Source organism: Mustela nivalis, assembly GCF_964662115.1.
Source record: "Mustela nivalis genome assembly, chromosome: 6".
NCBI classification, from domain to species: Eukaryota; Metazoa; Chordata; class Mammalia; order Carnivora; family Mustelidae; genus Mustela; species Mustela nivalis.
The window spans coordinates 8639411-8659831 of record NC_139025.1 but is presented as its reverse complement, the minus strand read 5'-3'; the positions used below and the strand labels follow the sequence as shown (position 1 = coordinate 8659831).

At 40.3% G+C, this 20421-nt stretch overlaps 1 protein-coding gene across 6 annotated transcripts in view; it reads left to right on the top strand.

Moving 5' to 3' along the window:
• Window positions 1–20421, top strand: part of VRK1 (VRK serine/threonine kinase 1) — a 74315-nt gene that overhangs the window by 24578 nt on the left and 29316 nt on the right. For 4 of the 6 annotated variants that reach the window (XM_082734197.1, XM_082734199.1, XM_082734195.1 and 1 more), the window contains exons 2-3: window positions 10303–10467; window positions 13155–13210. In XM_082734197.1, coding sequence (XP_082590323.1) covers window positions 10308–10467; window positions 13155–13210 — 216 coding nt within the window. In that variant the 5' untranslated portion in view covers window positions 10303–10307. Of the gene's footprint in view, window positions 1–6991; window positions 7122–10302; window positions 10468–13154; window positions 13211–20421 lie in introns of those variants that run through there. The other 2 variants (XM_082734196.1, XM_082734198.1) reach the window with 2 other exon arrangements.

Here is a 20421-nt window from a genome sequence, read left to right as displayed (position 1 = left end):
TCCCGTGCCCCTGCCGCCTGCCCTCCCTGTCCTCTACCCTCCTGATCTCTCTTACTCCCCTTCCCTTTTCCCTCTAAAGCACAGCACCTACATTTTATAAAATATTATATAGTTTACCCATTATGTCTGTCTGTCTTCCTTTCCTTCCTTTCCCTTTCTTTCTGTCTGTCTGTCCTTCTGCTAGAATATGTGTCAAAAGAACAGGACCTCTGGGGCGCCTGGGTGGTTCAGTGGGTTAAAGCCTCTGCCTTCAGCTTAGGTCATGGGTGAGCTCTTGTGTTGGGCTCTCTGCTCAGCGGGGAGCCTGCTGCCTTCTCTCTCTCTGCCTGATTGTGATCTCTCTCTGTGTCCAAAAAAAAAAAAAAAAAAAAAGCAGGACCTTTGTTTTGTTCCTTGAGGTCAAGTAAACATCGAGAACAGTGCTTGGCACATGGCATATATTCAATAAATAATCGTTAAGTGAGTGAATGAATTCATAGAACAAATTCATATGATTCCCAGTTAGCCTTTATTTACTATTGTGATAGCTAGTAGATTTCGCTATAGGCATACCATGGAAATACTGTAGGTTCGGTGCTAGACCACCACAATCAAGTGAGTATTGTGGTAAAGCAAGTCAAATGAGTATCTTGGTTTCTTAGTGCAAATATGAATGCTACATTTACACTGTTCTGTAGTGTTTTAAGTGTGCAATAGTATTATGGATAAAAAAACAATTACATACTTTAATTAAAAAATCTTATTGCTAAAAAATGCTATCATCTGAACTTTCAGTGAGTTGTAATCACTGATCACAGATAATAAGTAAAATAATAATGAAAAAGTTTGAAATACTGTGAAAATTCCAGGATTACACAGGAGACATGAAGTGAGGAAATGCTGTTGGAAAAATGGTGCAAATAGGTTGCCACAAACTTTCAGTTTGTAAAGAAACACAGTATCCCTGAAATGTAATAAAGCAAAGTGCAGTAAAGGGCGATAGGCCTGTAATTAGCATCTGTAAGGACAACCTTTGAAATCACACCACTTGTAATGCTTTTCCAATTCTGAGTGTGCACATGCAGGGGAAGGGTGATTTCATAGTCTCCCAAGAATATATTGGGGTTGTACTATGTCTGTTTTACCTTTTGTGTCTATAAACTCTTCATTCTTTTTTTTAATTGTGGGAGGAAAATAACAACATAGAATCACAAAATTTACCATCCTATTTTTTAGTGTACAGTTCAGTAGTGTTAGGTATGTTCACACTCTTGTGTAACCAGTCTCCCGAACTCTGTCTTGCAGATTGGAAACTGTACCCATTAAACTATAGCTCCCTTCTTCCCCCTCCCTCAGCCCTGGCAACCATTCTATTTTCTGTTTCTTTACATTTGATTTCTGTAAGATACCTCATATTAGTGGAATCCTACAATATTTGTCTTTTGGGGACGGGCTTATTTCACTTAGCATAATGCCTTCAAGATTTCACCCTTACTGTAGCAGGTGTCAGAATGTCCTTCCTTTTTAAGGCTGAATAATACCGCAATGCATGTATACACCACATCTTGTTTATTCACCTGCCCACAGACACTTGGGTTGCTTCCACCTTGTAGATCTTGTCAGTAGTGCTGCTGTGAGCAGGGGTGTGCGACTCTCTTTGAGACTATGAAGTGTTTTCTTGAGATCTGTTAGCTTATAGGAAAGGCCTATCAACCAGTTCTGTTTTTGTATTTCAAAGCCTTAATTTTATTTCTAAGATCTTCAGTTTATTGGGCGCCTGGGTGGCTCAGTGGGTTAAGCCGCTGCCTTCGGCTCAGATCATGATCTCAGGGTCCTGGGATCGAGTCCCGCTTCCCTCTCTCTCTCTGCCTGCCTCTCCGACTACTTGTGATTTCTCTCTGTCAAATAAATAAATAAAATCTTAAAAAAAAAAAGATCTCTAGTTTATTGAATAACATGTTTTTTCTTTTATGTAATTTACATTCACATTGTAAAATGTGTACTTTGGTGTAAGGTAGGGAAGTGTAGGTGGTCCGCTTTTATAACATGATTCCTCCTGGAAAACTATGTCAAAAAGCAGGACAAACTCCCTGAAAAAACAGGCTGTTACTCATTGTTGTGTTTCCCAAACTACCTAGACTGTGAGTGGCCTAAACCACAGAACGAGCCCCAGGATAGTATTGTGTTTTGAAGCAAAGGAAGAGATGGTTTCCGGAAGGAAAGGATGAATAACAGTGTCACACCTCCTGAGCAGGCAGATGGGAGGGTGTCCTGTCATTTGCACTCAGTGCCCTTAGCAAGAGCAGTAGGAGCAGATCCTGAGGACACAGTCGGCAGGGATGGAAGTTTTGCCCCAGGGAGGAGAACAGAGATGGTAGTAGGCCACATGATCACTGAGACATTTGCGTGAGAGGAAGAGGAAAGTTAGGATGATAATGGGGAGAGACTAGTTAATAGTGTAAGTCCTGAGAAGGTTGGAGGCCATGGGATACAGGACCGAGGTGAAGGGCCTGATGTTTGGCAGAGGAACAGAGCTTCCCTGAGTTGGGATGGGGGGACGGAAGATACAGAGGAATGCCCGGGTGGGCCTGATGTGGGGGCAGTTGGTAGGCAGGTTTTGGTCTTAGAAAGATGAAAGAATTCCCACTCAAAGCTTCAGTTTTCTCTCGGAACTGGGAGATGAGGTCGTCTGTTGAAATTCACGAGTTCAGAAAGGGAGAGATGGTTATGAGGAACATAAGCAGTGTTGGCATAGTCCTTGTAGGGAGTGGGAAGAGATGTCTGCTGCCAGGCTTGTGGGAGGGGGGCAGTGTCCATTGCCGTTGAGGGAGGTACAGTAGGCATAAAGTTAGACATCAGATACTTGAGAAGAAAAACCCTTTTTGCTGTTTAATTTGACACATTTATTGAATTCCTACCTACTGCATGTGTTGGAAGATAGTTCTTGTACCTAGGGAGCTTAGAAACTTGCAGAACATTTATTACAAAAAAGAAGAGGTGACAACAGTCCTGAAACTTCAGAGATCAGATCTGATTGAAGAAGAGAGAGCTCTTTGGGTTTGGAAAAGACTTGAGTCAGTGTCAATGGGGGAGGGTGAGGAAGAGCTTTCCGCCGCTGAGTGGAGAGAAGAGTCCTTAGGTACCGCGTTAATGGACGGAATAGTGAATAGTCCAGTTTGTGCAGAATTACCCCTGAGTCAGTGTGTCTCTGTGCCGTTTAGAAACATATCAGAGAAACTTATCATTTAGAGAAGGTTCCGTAAAAGTGTGTGACACCCTCCCCCTGCCAACGCTCCAGGGGAGCTTCTGTGCATATCTGTTGTAAGGGGACGAATGCCTAGTTGTCCATGTCTGGCAGGCTCTGTTGCTGCACCGTCCGTTCGCAGTTTGGATCGGATGAATTTGTCGAGCTCATCAGGTGTAAGCGGTACTTTTCCATCCATTCGAGCTTTTTTTCTGTCTTGAAAATTCCAGATTGGAATCCAGGACTTGAAAAATGTCAGTTGTCTAAATACAGTACTATATTGTGATAAATATAGCTATTGAAATTAAAAAAAAAAATCTCTTCACAAAACTTTATTTTAATATTCACAGCAGAACTTTTTTGGGAATGTTATCTGAGAAACAGGACCATTTTATTATCAGAGCTGACTATTAATTAGGGTATTGTTTCAGATATAAAAGTTGATCTGCCACTGAAATTCTATTTGAATATGTATAGTTCCAAGCTTGCTTTGTGTATTTAATAACTTTAGTACCATAATTACTCTGTTTACAATTAAATTTTGGTGAATATGCTAATACAGAATGCGGCAGTGATTTCAGCAAAGGGCAGGGCTGATTTGCATCTTGATGTGCTTTTCACTTGCATCTGCATTTCATTTACTATCACTGGGAAGAGAAACGGTCAGATTATGTAATGGATTTTGTGACAGTGAAGTTTTCCTTTTCTTTGAAACCTCCTGTAAGCTACTAGGGTAGTGGATTTGCTCTGTTCTGAGTGGGCAGAAGTGATGCCGAAGGGTTGAGTCTGGTTGAGGTTTGTGCCCTTCAGCGAGTTGTTTAATAGAAACCTAATGTAGGTGCGGGCTGCATCATTAGAAGGAACCTGTAACGTATTGAGGTGATTGTAGAATTCACATTCGTGTTGTAAGTTCTTCAGGAAAGTCACTGAGGAGCTGAGGCAAATGCTTATGGTTGTAAAACTTAATAGTTTTTGAGCAGGGGCGTCTGGTTTTAATACCTAAAACTCTCTTCAAGGTAAGAAATCACCTTAAAAGGAACAAGGAGATTGAGAAACACAGCTCTCATATTCTCTGAAACTAAGAGACTTCTGTGACCCTGAAGCAGGAAATCAGAGGGGTGGCCAAACGCTGTGCCAGTCAAATGCGGGTGTGGCAGGATGTGGAAAGGGGGTGCCCTTGGGGCTGAGACCCAGATCTTGGACCAAGCGGGCGGCAGAGGGGTGTTCTTCAGAGCGAGTGGAATACAACCGGTTGAGGCACAACCAGTAAGCCTTTGTTTAGAAGAACAGGAAATGGGTGTTGGCAGAACAACTTTATATGAAAAAAAGAGAAAGAAAAAAATAATAACTGTGTATGCGCTTTTTTTGTCCTTAGTTTACTTTGGCCGTGTGGTATTTTTAAGTGCCTCGAACCCTGTGGATCTCCCTAATGTGCATGTGTGACCGAGGAAAAGGAAAGAAACTGGATAACCATTTGGAAAATCCAGGATTCCTACCTCTGATTATCTTACACAGTATAAGTGTAAACAAATCAAAATTTTACCAGCAAAATATGAAATAAAGTGCAAAATAACTAAACCGTAATAAACCATACAATAACTAAAAGAAGACATAATATTTGCAAAGAATAATTTGGGTGGGGACTTTCCAAGGATGACATAAAGTCCAAAAGCTAAAAATAAACAATATCAAAAGACAAACAGGGAAGACTATTTGCAATATCAAGAGCCAATTTCTTCACTAGAGAATATTTAAGAAGTGCCTATAAATAAAAAAGCAAAAGGCAACCGGCAGTTCTTAGAAAATGAGGTACAGATTTTACTTAGGACTGTGTGGGTATGTGTGTCTGTCTGATTGGACAAGCTCATAAAATATGAAAAGGTTCTCAGTTTTGGTCCCTTGATGATTGTTAATTATAGGAAAGGCAGTTTTTTAATGCTTAAAACTGTAAAATATATCACAATACAGAAGACCTTATTAAGCAGATACAGACTTAATGAATTATAAGGTACTGTTAGAGCCACCACCCATGTCATGAAATAGAACCACTGGCCTGTCCTCATCACAACTTCTTTTACTTCCTGAAAGTAACTTGTCTTTTACAGCAATCACTTCCTTTTCTTTATTGGTTTACCACGCAAATGTGCATCCCGAAACACCGTGGTACACATTTGCCTGATTTTGTTCTGTTTGGGCTGTGTTCTTTCCAGTCTTTCTGCATCGGGCCCTCTTCTCCCCCATCTCTTCTTTTTTTCTCTTTATCTGTTGAAGAAATGGGATTCTGTGTACTCCAGGGGTTCTCACCCTTGGGGCTTCGCTGACTGCATTCCTGTGCCATAGTTTATCATGTTCTACTGTTCTTTTCATATCCTGTGAATCAGGACCAGGCTTGATCAGATTCGGAGTCTATTAATTTTTTATTTTTCTTTTTTGGCAAGATTACTTCATAGGTAATGGCATGGTCTTTTATCAGGAGACGTATGATGTCTGGACATCTCTCATATTTTGATGTTAGTAACTATCAGTGCTCAGTGTCTGGATCCACTCATTCATTAGGAGGGGGAAATGTGTTAACCTAAAACCATCCTTATTCATTTATTAGCTGAAATTTTTCCATAAGGAGATTTTTCTCTTCGTCTAATATTTGGTTACCCAGTGGTACAATTCATGTAAGAAAGAGGGTAAGTGCTTGATTCTTTTCCTTCCTTTTTTCTTTTCTTTTTTTTTTTTTTAAAGCAGCTTTCAAAATTGAGTGGTTTCCTATTATTCTCTAGTGGTGACCACTTAGGTTTTCTGGCTATTATAAACTCTTGGATTTACGTCCATTTTATGTGTTTTAATCCTTAGTGGTTATTATCTTTATTGACTCAAATTGGCCCATCTTTGGTCACTGGAAACACCTAAGTTGGCTTCTTAGACATACCTGACATCACTCTAGTAGTTTTTGATAGCTTCCTTGACACCTAGAAATGACAAGATGTTCCAAGTCTGTCTTGTACGTTTCTGGTTTCACATCTGGAATCAGTGCTCTCTTCAAGGAGTCTGGTTTCTTTTACAAGAAACTGTAGTTTTAAGAATACACTTTGTTACTAGAGGTACTCATTACTACTAGGTTGTTGGTTGTTTCTAAGCTTTTTTTGTGGTTCGGGCTAGGAAATGAAAGTGGTGTGTGTGTGCACGTGTGCGTGGCGTGCATGTGCATGTGTGCTTTTTTAAAAGATAAAATAACTTCTGAATTAAAAATATTTCCGAATAAAACATTTTTAGCTTTAACTCTTCTTTCATTTCTTTCCCCTTTCTTTTGTATTTGAATCTCGATTTCTAAGGATACAAGGGGGTGACTGAATTAAAATATCACGGAATTATTCACTTGTATTATTGCACAGATATGTGTACAGTACCCTTAGTTTACAAAACCAAGTATCACTTACAGTGTGATTATTGGAGAGCTGGGTTTTTTGGGCATATGTTCTCCCATTTTTTACAGTCGTACTGTATCTACTTCGTCAGAGCATCTACCCATGATGTGTTCTGTCCTCTTAGAGTCCTTGTTGAGTCTCATTCTACAAATCAGTGTCTGCTTACTGCCCACTACCAGTTCTCACGGTGACATTTCTTTAGGCATTTCGGATATCTAAGGCTTGTTCTCTGATGGATTCTTAATTCCCTTTTTCTATGTTGAGAATGCTCTGGTCTTTATACTTGAAATTTGACTGCGTATAAAATCTTCCGGTTCTTGTTTTCTTTGTCTTAACTATGTTACTTCCCCTTTCTTTTCTGGCATAGGTGTTGCTGTCAGAGTGATGACAGTCAGATTTATTTTCCTTATAAAAGATCTGGTTTTGGCCTGGATGCTCAAAGAATACTTCTTTTCCGTGGAGTTCTGTAATTTTACAAGGTGGTATCAGAGCATGGGTTGTCCTGGGCTGATTTCTCTGTGTATGGTGTGAGATTTGAGCTTTCATTTTGTAGTTTTACTTTTTTATTTTGTTTTTTAAGTTTAGGAAAGTCTTCTTAGATTAAAGCATTTTTAGTATTTTGTTCTCTTGCTTTGATTTTCTTTGTTATGTGTTTACTGGCTTTTCTTTTTCTGCTTTCTGAATCTATGATTTTCTCTCGAAATGTTTATCTTTTTCCACCCTTTTTGATTTTTAGAGTTTTTCCTTTTCACTTTCTATTTCTGTTAAGTCACTGTGTTTCAGTTGCCTTCAGTCTGATGTTCTTTCTAGTTTAGTTTTCCTCTCTTAAATGATTGTGATTAGTTATTTCCTTTTACCGTTTAGTCTGAGTTTTTCTAATTCTGATCTGTTAATCTTTCTATATAAAAAATTTAAGCTTGTATTAAATTATTGGTTCAGAGCTCTCAACTTTTTGGCAAGCCTGTTTCATGTATTTTTCTGCAGGAACTTTTAAAAAAATTTAGTTTGCACGGGACTAGGTTTTGTTCCTTTTCTGTTGCTGAGTTCTTCAAGCAGTTTTTTTTCTTTTATGTGCAATTCGTTCTAGATGGTATAGTTCAAGTTGACTTTATGCCATTTTCTAGAGCCTCCTCTTCTGTTTTGTTTTGGTGTAGTGTTCCAAAACATGGAGGCTAACTTGACATATCTACCTTTGTATTTGAACCTTCTTTTTCCTTTCTTTGTGTTTGTGATTTTCATTTTGGATTCTGTTCCCAGCCCTTTCTCACCCACCCGGGGAGGTTTTGACCTGAGAGCTTTTCCACTGGTTGGTCCTGCGAGCAGTGGAGGGCAGCCTGCTCCAGCCCCTCCAGCAGAGCCCCACACAAGCTCACGGCTGGAGAACTCAGGGCTGGATGTGCACGGCCCTTCCCGGCTTTGGCTACTGTTCCTACGTTCTCTCTGTGCTTCCGAGAAGTGACTTGGGGATTCTCAAATTCACCAGAGACACCACCCTTGCTTCTACTGCTTCCCTCACCGCTGCTGGTAGCACGTAGGTCATCTTGCTCTCTGCGACCTCTTCACCCACTCCCATTTTGCAGTTTTGTAGGGAATAGCGTCGCCTAGTTTTGTTGTGGTTGCTGTCCATTGGGTTTGAATCCTGCTCTCCAGTCGTCCTGTTTGGCTTTATGGGGGAAATCTAGGGAGATTAGACGTGGGAAAAGCCAGCTCTACCGTCTTCAGTGGCAGCGAGATTTTGGATGCAGTGGTGTGTTCAGGGATTCGGCAGACTCACAGTGAGGGCCGACTCTGTGGGGCTGCTTTCAGGAAGGAGGAACAGTTTTTCCAGACTGCATTAATTGTAACAAGTAGGCTGTAGCAATAAAACTCAGAGTAAAAGCTAACCACTTAATTTGGAGGAAAAACACACTTTTTCTTGACTATAGTTTATATTGAGTGGAAGGTGAGCTAGCATATTTCTTGAAATATGGTCACTTTGGGAAAGAAATTCCAGTAAAACCCAAAAGATAGTATGGTCACTCTCTTGAGTTACAGAAAGAGGGAAAATTTTTTTCCTTTTCTTTTTTTAAACACATTTTAAATTGTCTTGGCTTCTATAAGGAAATCATCAAATAGGAGATTACTCTGATGATTTGTTACAGTGGGGTAAATTCAGAAGGCATCCGTTTTATATTTAGAAGTGCTATGCTTTGGTTTGTTCTTTTTTTCTTCTTCTTCTTCTTCTTTTTCTGGTCTTGGTCATTTCTTGCACTCAGTCTACAACCATAGCTATAAAACTCACCTTGTCTGGTGTATTGAGTCTGGTCTGTTGTGGTTTACACTGAAACTCCATTCAGGAAGATTTTACAGTGATTAAAAATACACATTAAGAGAACTGTTTGATAGGAAGAAATAATAGCCATACTCATTTATTTTGGAGATTTGTTATTTATTATTGTTAGAGAAGATTTCAACAATGAAAGAGGATTGGCATTCTATAGGAAAAATTAAATTTAAAAATCCCCAATAAGTTAATAAAGAGCATTTGCATGTATGGAGTTTATGTATGTGGTGTGATAGCGGGTGGATATTTGCTAACAAAAATCCGCATCTAGTATTGTGTGTATGTACTTAGGGTATCCAGGCTCCAAAGCAAACCACCTTACGTATTGTAAGTTGTCTGGTCTTAACAAACCTTTCACCTGAAGAGCCATTTCACGTGTTGCAGGCTCTAGCCTCTGAGAAAGTATTTGTTTCAAATTATTTATTTGAGAGAGAAAGAGAGAGTGAGAGACAGCCCGAGAGGGGGAAGGGGCAGAGGCACAGAGAGAAGCAGGCTCCCTCCTGAGCAGAGAGCCTATCCCCAGGACCCTGGGATTATGACCTGTGCCAAAGGCAGGTGCATAATCGTCTGAGCCACCCAGGTGTCCTCGAGAGTGTATTTGTTTTAAATCTTTTTCATTTAGTAGTTGTAGAGCTGAGAGTTTGAGCCCCCCTCGCCCACCCCCCAGTGTTTTCTCTCAGTGAGGTAAGCTACGGCTCAGGGCGGTTAAAGCCCAGAGAGAAGTGACTTGGTTACGGTCACCAGATTAACTGGTGTCATAGCTGCCCTGGAATCTGGGGCTTTTGATTCTAGCCTGGGGCAGTTTTCACTACAAAGCACTGCTTTCTCTCAATGTTACGTTCAGCTTGACTGTGAGTGAGAAAGGTGAACCCAGATTCACCGCCAAAAGCGTAGGGGTGAGAAGGGAAGCCTGGAGCGCCGGGTGTCGCCAGCTTTGCCTTTTCTGTGAAGCCAAATGACCAGACAGCCACCATTCCCTTGTCGCTGTCCTCTCCTCCACTGTGGTGACTTGTAACGATGGCCCGTGGCGTTGAGCCTGTGGAGTCAGGTTAGTCCTCAGAGCAGATTACTGTTGCTTTGCCACCTTCTAGGCACAGAGCCTCGGACAGCTTGCTAAGCTCTGCCGAGTCTTCATTTCCTCATCTGTGAGGTGGGATGATGATGTGATCTTCACGGAGGTGTGAGGATGGCTCGGGGGCTGTGTATAGAGTAGCTGCTCTTGTGTCGTACGGCCTCTTCCACATTTGAACAGTGCCTTCGTGGCACAGAGCTTTCCTTAGTGTTTTCAGGCACTTCGAGGATTGTAATTCTGAGTGTCGCTTTCTTTCGTTTTATAGTGAAAATGCCTCGTGTAAAAGCCGCTCAAGCTGGAAGACAGGGCCCTGGAAAGAGACGACTTGCGGAAAACTTTGCCCCTGGGGAGGTGATCACTGACATGGCGAAGAAGGAGTGGAAGCTGGGCGCTCCCGTTGGCCAGGGTGGCTTTGGTTGTATATATCTCGGTAAGCGTAACCAATTCTCAAAGTAGTTTCTCAGTTGGGAGAGGTTCCTAATGATCTACATTCAACTTAATATTGTATGATTTGGCAAAAATGTATCAATGACACAGGAGTGGACAAAAAGTTAGTTGATTTAGTCACAGTAGAAAAAGAAGGTGATGTATCTACAGTATTGTGCTTTAGATTTTAAAGATATTGTGTAAACCTGTCCTGGTGCCGCTCATTTTCAGGCTCATTTGGATCCTCACCGCGGCAGAGACTCTTCTCTGCTGGGTCTTGTCCCTCTGCATCCCGTTGTCCACGCTGTGGCTTGAGTGACCTAGCCTAGTTGAATTTCCGGAATGGCTCCTCCCCCGCCCCCCGGCCCTGGGGATAAAGTGGCAGACACAGGAGAATGGCATAGAGACCCCCCTCTCGTTGGTCCCTCCGTAGCTTTAATCTTTGTCCCTCACATTCCCTCAGGGTCTGCGCTTTGGCTGTTCTGCTGCCCTTTGCCTCTTGATCTCCATACGTGATGCTTCTCTGGTCTCATTTTTCCCAAGCTCAGGCTAGGGCAGGGACTGTCAGTTTATAGGCCCTTCGTGTCAGCCCTTTCACAGTCCTTTCCACGCTGTGCTGAAATGACTTTTCCTTCTCAACAATAGGGCATCTCTTCTTACTGTGTTCCTTGTGCTTGACGTATTTTATAACATGACGTTTGAATGAATTATCAAGCTTCCTTTTACCCCTTTCCTCATTTGAACTGTGCAGTATTATTGGGATACTATCCTTATTTTGTACTCTAAATGCTTATTTAAAAAGTTCTAATCTTGCTGTGTTACTAATCAGCCTCTGAACGATGTGTCTTGGAGCTCACACTTTTCCATTTGCCCATGGTAGTTGTTTTTGCGACTTGGTCTTCTTTCTCTCTGAACTACTGTAGCTGCCATTTCTTCAAAACTCTTCTGTTCCCAGTTGGTTGGTGGTTTCTTGTTTTCCTTTGCCGTTCTCCGTCTCTTCACATCTAATGGAGAATGCCTTAGGACTCGGGCCTAGCGTGTTTTCTTTTCTCTGGTACACTCACGCCCTAGGGGCTCTTCCAGAGTCATGGCTTTAAATGGCTAGTGTTTCGATGTCAGTGACTCTCAAACTTATTTCTCCAACTTGGGCCGTTCTTCTGAACTCAAGACTTGTATATCAACTGCCTCTTTTGCACGTGAACTTGGATGTTTACCAAGCATTTCAGACGTAAGGCTCGCCAAAGCACCAGCTCTTCCTGCAGCTTCCTCCATCTTAGTAAGTAGCAACTTCCTCTTTCCAGGTGCTTAGGCTGTAAACCTGGAGCCCTCCTTACCCCCTTTCTACCTTTTGCCCTCCTATCCAGTTTATCAACAAATTCTGTTGGCTCTTCTTTGAACATATGTCCACAGTGTGACCACTTCCCACCACCTTGACTGCTACCATGTCTCGTCAGGGCCTGGCTGACCTCCTTGCTTCTGCCCTTGCCCTCTGCACTCCGTTCTCCACTAAGAAGACTGAGGAATTCTTAAATCAAAGTCTCGTCTTGCCAGTTCTCTTCTTAGAACCTTCCCGTGGCTCTCCAGCTCAGTCATAGTGACAGGCTTATGTCACCTGTCATGCTGGTGTTTGGTCCCTGCTGCTTTTCTGATCTGTCCCTTGTTACTTTCCACCTCACTCACTTTTCTCCAGCTGCTTTGGCCTCCTTGCTTTCCTCAGACTTGCAGAGGCTTCCATGTCAGGGTGTTTGTGCTGGTTTGCCTGGAATGTTCTTCCCAGGTATTTATGTGGCTTATTCCCTCATTGTCACCTCACTGTCACAGGGTGTCAGCTCCAGGGACACCCTGTCACATTTCTCTTCGGAGCTTGCAGCACATCTTCCGGCCTCGTTTTCCTGCTGTAGCACTTACTACACCATCAAGCATTCTTTATATTTTAATTGTGGTCTGTGTCCTACCACTGAAATGTTAGCTTCATAAGAGTAGTAATTATATCTCCTTGCTCGTTACTAAGTCAGTTTCCTAGAAACTGGCATATCATAGGTACTTGGTAAAAATACGTGTTTTATGAATGTGGGCAGTCTTATGTTCCTGACTGGGAATACTGATTCCAGAGCACCTGTGCTTTATTTGCGTGAAATAAAATGACAGCCATGTGACAGTTATGGCGGGCACTTCAGAGTTCTAGTGCCAACATCCTGAACTATTGATACAGATGAATTTCCTCTCCCAAATTAGTGCTTCTGGAACTTTAGCTCCCTTTTACCCCCCCCCCCCCCGCCCCGCCCTTCTTAGGAAAGTTCCCTGGTTTGTGAAATTTAAGAAATGTCATCAGTTACCATCCTCTTTGGACTTCACAACCTACATTAGCATATCAAAAGCCATGAGTACATTTAAATTAAGGAAATCTTTAACTCAGAGTTTTCCATACTTAATTGATGATCGGATTAAAGATACCAGCAATTATAAAAATGCATTCCAATTTCAGACATGTTAAATCATGAAAAAAAAAAGTCTTCTAATTGATGAAATATACTGTAATGATATGCTGAGACACATACTTGGGAACTGAAATTTATTCTATCAAGGAGTTGTAGATCTACAAACCTAAAGATTAACAAAGGGTTAGTAACAGACTAATCAAAGTAATGCTACTTCTTGTTCTGATATTACGTATGTCACTTTTTCAAACAGCTGATATGAATTCTTCAAAATCGGTGGGCAGCGATGCACCTTGTGTTGTAAAAGTGGTAAGAAAATATTTTAGCTGACTTTCTTTTTTGTTGAATGGGTGTAGTGTTTATTTTATAAGGATAAAGGATATTTTATATCCTTTTTGATAACTAGAATTAATTAAACATACGGTACTACATTTTTAACAGTGTTTAATAAGACACAAAAGTATCTTAATAGTTTTAAATAATTTGAATTCAAAAAGTTCATTTCCTCTCTTTTAAATTAGAGTGATCCTAGTATTTGGGGAAAAAAAATGAACGTAAGTATGGAGGTGTACCAATGTAGAATAAAAATATTCAGCTCATTCTTACCATTTCAACTGTATTTACAATAGATGAGATACTTTCTTACTTATATCCCACAAGACCCTACTACTTTAATGAAACTTTACTGTATTTTATCTAGCATTTGCTTCTGAACTTCCACTCGGTCAATCTTTTTTCATTTTATTCCCAGTTTTCTTCCCTTTTACATCCATTTTAGTGAATTATATATTTAATTGTGATCACTTTGAACCTTCTTTTTGCTCAACTAATGTTGAAATTGGTTTGTAATGAGTAAAGGTTAACAGCATCCCATCTGATGTGAGCATACTTATACACTTATACAGCTTATCCACTGGTGCGCTAAAAGGCATTTTAACTACTGTTTTTTGTTAAGAATATATTATGCATCTTTCTGCTTACAAACTTCCATTTCTAACTCTTCTCTCAAAGTTCTTTACTTGTGTGAAGAACATGTTTTTGTTAAATAATAGGAGAGATAACAGGGTCTGTTATTGGGGCAAATTACTATCGTAAGTTCTCATTCACCCTTTTTTTCTAAGGGCTACAGAAGTCAGAATTATCCTGAAGTTTTGTGTGTTGGTTTGTTTTATTTCACGTTCTTTTAAATGAGGAATATATTTGATCCCTTGTGAATTAACTCTTTTGGATCTGAATTGTTTTAGTGATTGTTTTTAATACTTTTTTTATTAAGCCATAGATTTTACAAGGAAAACCATAATAGATATTAAATAATTTGAATACTTTTGACAGGTACATATATGTGTACAGCTTCCGCCTGTATCAAAATGTACAGCATTTCTGTCAACCCAGAAAGATTTCTTATATCCTTTTTTGGTCAGACCCCTATTTCAGGGACACTTTGAGGGTTTTGTTTTGTTTTTTTTTCCTGTGCTGTGGATTAGTTATTCTTGTCTAGAAGATCACATCATATAAATGGTATTATACAGGGTATACTCTTTTGTTTCTGACTTCTCATGCTCTGCAGAATGTTTAATAGGCTCATTGGTATGGTTGGTATATCAGTCACTCATTCAGTCTTACTTGTCAGAATATTATATAGACATAGTTTTTTTTTCTCCATTTCCTGTTGATTGTCAGTTTTTGGCTATTATAAATAAAGCTTTTATGAAAGTTTTTGTACAGGGTTTTTATTTTTCTTGGATAAATACCTGGAAGAAGAATTGCTGGTTTATAGGGAAGGTGTATATTTAAATCTATAAGAAAGTACCAGACAGATTTCCCAAGTGGTTGTGCCATTTTGTACCTCCGCCACTGATGGAGGAGAGATCTGGTTGCTCAGATTCTCTGGAGTGTGTGGTTGTTGGCTGGGTTGGAATGTTTAGCCGCCATGATGTTGTGTGTGTAGTAAGGTCTCAGAGTTTTACCTGGTGGCTCACTTTGATTAGTTTTTCCAAGTAATTGTGCTTATTGGCCATTCATGTATTTTCCTTTGTGAAGTGCCTCCTCAGTTTTTGTTTGCTTGAAAGACCTATGTAGTTTTACTTGTTATAATTGAGTAGTAAGAAAGTTGTTCTGGATGTGGGTCCTATTCCAGATGTGTGCATTGTGAATATTTTCTCCCCGTTTGTTGTTTGCGTGTTTGTTGGTTGAATGCTTTTTGTGCACCTTTTGAGCTTGATCATAGGATTTCTCTCCTTCATTCCATTAATGTGGCAGTAATATCGACTGGTAATTTGAGTGTAAGACTTGTATTCTTAATATACACACCACTGATTTCTGATGTATGATACTTTATACATAACGCTGGCATTGAATTGCCAGTATTTTGTTAAGGAATTTTCCATTTTCGATCGTGAGGGATATTGGTCTTGGTTTTATCTAATATTTCTAAATTTTAAAAATGTCCAATCTCATTGTTTGGTTTTGGCATCAGGGTTATTGGCGCCTGGTCTCCTTTTTGCCCTGTAGAACCCTGAATCGCCTCCTTTTGACTCCTTGTGCCTCTGTGAGGAAAGTGGAGGCTGGTCTGGGGCTCACTGTGGTGGTTCCCCCTGCCTTTTTAAGATGTTATTTATTTATTTAAAGAGCAAGAGAGAGTGTGTGCAAGCGGGAGGCAGGGCCAGAGGGAGAGAGTCTCAAGCAGACTCTTTGCTGAGCGCAGAGCCGACTCCGGGCCCAGTGTCGGGACCCCGAGATTGCGACCTGAGCTGAAACCAAGAGTCGGCTGCTCAACTGTCTGGGCCACCCACATGCGCCGATTTGTTTCCCAATTTTTATTTTATTTTTTATTTTTATTTATTTAATTTTTAAAAATATTTTATTTATTTGTCAGAGAAAGAGAGAGGGAAAGCGAGCACAGGCAGACAGAGAGGCAGGCAGAGTCAGGGAGAAGCAGGCTCCCTGCAGAGCAAGGAGCCCGATGTGGGACTTGATCCCAGGACGCTGGGATCATGACCTGAGTCATGATCCTGCTGCTTAACCAACTGAGCCACCCAGGCGTCCCTGTTTCCCAATTTTTAGAGGTCACAGTCTCTAGTGCCTGTTCTGTCTAATGTCTGAAAGGAATGATTCCATCTGTTTTGTCCAATTTTTACATTTGTTTACAGCAGGGGGCTAATTGGCTCCCAGTTACTCTGTCAGGCCTGTAAGTAAAGTTGATACCCTGATGGGTGTGTCCTGGCATTTTGCTTTTCTTTAAGCCCTTTCATTTTGGATTTTTCTTTCTCTTTATGGACTAATATTTCTTTTGAAATATTTACTTGCTGCTCTATCAGAGGAAGGAAAATTCTTACTCTTAAATTGGATTGTTTATATGGAAATGCAGAATGTTATCTGCATTTGCCTTTGATATGACAGATTAAAATTAAAATCTAGGGGCAAGACCACGTTCTTCTTAGGATTTTTAAGAAGTTTCCATTGTGAGAAGAGAGCAAGTCCACTTATATATCAATGACTTCTCATAATCTTGAGGTTCAAAACATGTGGTTGGCTGTGACCACCTTCAGCTGGCTAACCTGCGCTGCCCTCCCCAGGGCTGCACCTTATGGGTAGGACTGGTGGGGCACGGTCTTTGTTCTGGAGAGCCCGAGGTTCTCCCAGCCATGGTTTGGTTTAGAATGATGATGCTCTTCTTTATTATGGGTCATTCTAAATTTTTTAGTTGTTATTTAATGTAACGTCACTTGTACTACCTGTCTTACAGAGTTATGAAAAAAATGGGTAGGGACAAGTATTTTCTAACTGCTTAATAAGGTAGTAAATTACTCTCTATTTCTAATTTTAAAGGCTTTTGTTATCAAACCTAGTTTAGCGCTCTGCATCTCTCCTGTCTCCTAATTTAGTTCTGTTTCCATTGGCTGGTATTACTCCTTCTCTTTGTAATGAGGACAATGATAAATATTCAGTCAATTTCTCTTTTGCATTTAATATCTCAGTAACATTTTCAGTGCGGTAGTTTGTCTGTGATCCTGGAAGAATGCCATAAACAAATCAGTGTTACTGACGCTTCCTTTTCTCTCTCAGGGAGAGCCCAGTAGCTGCTAGTGCTGATTCCTTTCCGGATCCTCATCCCCTCTGAACTCCTTGAAACTCCAGTAGCATTCATTCTGTTTACATTTATTTTTACCATTTCAGATGTTAATATCCTTCCCAGACCACAGTTGCTTTTAATCTTGTAAGTGTTTTTTTCCTTAGCTGGATTTCAAGTTGTTTTGTTTTGTAAACTTATTTTATTGTTCTTATTGTAAACTTGTTTTCTTTATGACGTTTATAAATGCCTGCTTAATTCTGAAAACTTTGTAACTGTAATTTCCCAGCACCTTTTGATTTCTTGGGGCCACCCACTTTCATCTGTGGTCTGTGTCTTTTCAAGTAGCATCATTTGCCTTCACTTGTGACGTGCTGTGACTTAGCTCTGTCCACAACTACTCTGTAAGTCTTTGCTCTCAGAGCTTTATAATATTAAAGGTGGAAATGGTTTGTCAAACACAAACCTGTAAAATGAGTGTCAGTTCTTTCCAGGATGAAAATCAACTGCTTATGAACATTTGTCATTTGAAACATTAGGGTCTATTAAAATCATGTTTACAAAGAACGGGTACTACTCTTTGGGGACATTTCATAAGTGATTACTGAAAAAAAAAAAGCAAAATACAAAACTATATGTAGTATGGAGGTAATTTTATAAAATAGCCATATATGTGAAGAAAATATGTCAAAATATTTCCAAATTTTCTAGCATAAGCACATATATTATCTTTGGAGGAAAATCACCTTAGCAAATGTTATTTTAAAAATAATGGAAGACTGGGGCACCTGGGTGGCTCATTTGGTTAAGTGTTTGCCTTCAGCTCAGGTCATGAGGGAGGGAGCCCGGATAAGCCTTCCTGCTCGGCGGGGAGTCTGCTTCTCCCTCTCCTTTGGTGCATGCGTGTTCTCTCTCTCTCTCTCTCTTTCTCTCTCTCTCTCTCAGATAAATAAATAAATAAATCTTAAAAAAATAGTTGAAGGCACGTTGATTTTTAATGTGAAATTAGACTTAATAATGCAGTGGCATATGAAATCAAGCAGTGGTTCTCTACTGAGAAGTAGAGTGTATACCGCAGTGGTAGTGCGCTATAATCAGAATCTCTGAATGCAGAGCCTGGTTATTGGTATTTTTACTAAAGCTCCCCAGGGGATTCTTTTGTGCCTCAAGGTTGAGAACCGCTGGTAGAGTGTGGTGTACAGAGCACCTTAATTATTTTCCGTGGAATCATGCGTGCTCCTGTGTACCTTTGGGGATCCTTTCTTTTCAGTGGAGATGGCAGGTACCCTGTGCTTCTGTTAGGGCTTCCCCTTCGGGTGGAAGATTTGTCAGAAGACGTGGTGCTGCTAATACGGGTCCCTGCTCCGTGAAAGAACCTCGGATGGTTAACCTGCAGATTCCTACATTTGGTCTGGAAATGAAGTGATGACAGACATATTCAAGATAGATGTTTAGGTACATACTAAGTATTTTCTTTCTCCTACCAAATGACCGCTCTGGTTTTGCTTAGGGCCTTAGTCTGTGTTGACTTAGGGAGCAGCCTCAGAGCCATGGTGCTAAGGTCACCAGAGATGGTAAACTTGTATACTTTGCCTTTAGATAACTGAGACACCCTGTCTGTATTTTCTCTCAGGAAAGATGATGTGCCCCGAGAAATGGGAAATTGGTAATAAGTTGGATAATGCAAGAAGAAAAAAATACTCTTGTGTTTTCTTGTTAACAGCCTTGATAACAAATTAGTTTTCAGTTATACTCTCCTTTTGCAGTCATGTCAGTGAGCTCAGAGCAGAACTGAGGGGGAGGGCGGACTTTTGGGTCTTGTACCCCAACAGTTCTTTATATTGTGGTCACTTTGAATGGACATAAAGTCTTTATTTCAAAGTTCCCTGGCAAGAAGTTTGCAGACTGATGTTTAATTTCTTTCACTGACTTTATGAGAAGTGACCTGAATTTTCAATTCATATATCATAATTTTTTGGTAGGAAGGGGAAACTTTATACAGCTTCATTTTTAAATGGCAGCCAGTTGCTTTTAGAGGGTGCCATTGAAATATATCACATTTTAATTTTTTTCTGTTGTCATCTTCATTTTGACACTTAGAAGTCTTAAAGAAACGTTTAGTGATATTCTAGTTAAAATGTCAGTCCCAATTTCTTTTCTAAATCTTGGCTATTATAGAGTTGGCAAAGTATTTTAGATTTGAAATATGTTAATAAAATTTTAGTTATGAGTTAAGGTATTTTTCTTCCACAGAAATAGCGAGCTTTGGCCAGAGTGCAATGCCAAGGAAGTAGCTCCTTTATTTTGTTATAATGGAACCTTATTGGATTAGAAAAAAGTATGAAATGAGCTCAAAGAGCCTTCATTGTAGTGGGGCTTTCATTATAATAGTCTGATTTATATAGGTTGATTCTTATTATTATAAGTTTAATAAATTATTGCCCAAAGGGAAGCTTGGAAATTAAAGTTGATATGACATAGGTTGAAACGGAATGAATCAGAATTTTATACTGATGGTAATAAGCCAGGATTTGTCTTAGGAAAACCCCTTTCAAACCTGAATTATATGAATAAGCTATTCTAAAAGTTAGCCTTTGGAGAGTAACTTCACCAAAACGTCTTCTCTTGAATTTCCACTACTTTCTTCATTTCTTTCACTGAGACTGCTGCTCCTGCTGAAGGCCTGCTTTGGGTCCTGAGCAGGAGCAGGTGTCTGTCCAGAGAGCATCGATGCCAAGGAATGAGCCACAGGTTATGGTGAAGCTTGAGGTACTGAGTCCAAAGATGAGGGACTTGCATTCATAGCTTATGTGTTGGTTAGTTTCTATTTCTTAAGAGGTGATGAGATGCCAAGCCCTGTGTACCATTCTGTTTCAAGGCTGGGCTGACAAGTATACTCACCTGGAACAAGGCACGTTTATTTTCAGGTTCTGGTCCATGTGTTGGTTATGCATGTTGCCTGTTTGCTGTGGACTGCTTGTTCTTAGCTAGTTGCTGCCTGGTTTCTTGCAGATTGGCTGACCCATCTTCCTATATGCACTTTAACTGGGGATTCCTGAAGCTAGTGGGCCTCATGGTCATTTCTTCTAACGTTCTGCTGACCTTGCAACTCCAGCTACACGGCTCTTCTGTCCAAGATAACTTTCTTCCTATATTTCCTAAAGGAAAAGCAGTCCTATAATTAGTTTAGAAATGTTAGCTTCCTCGTTCAAAGGTTTCACTGCTTTTCAGAATTTTCCTTGGGTTCTTGATAAACAAGATAATACCAACAGAAATGATCAACATGACATACAAACCACTTTTTTTTTTTTTTTAAGATTTTATTTATTTATTTGACAGACCGAGATCATAGGTAGGCAGAGAGGCGGGCAGAGAGAGGGGGAAGGGAAACAGGCTCCCTGCTGAGCAGAGAGCCCAATGCAATGTGGGGCTTGATCCCAGGACCTTGGGA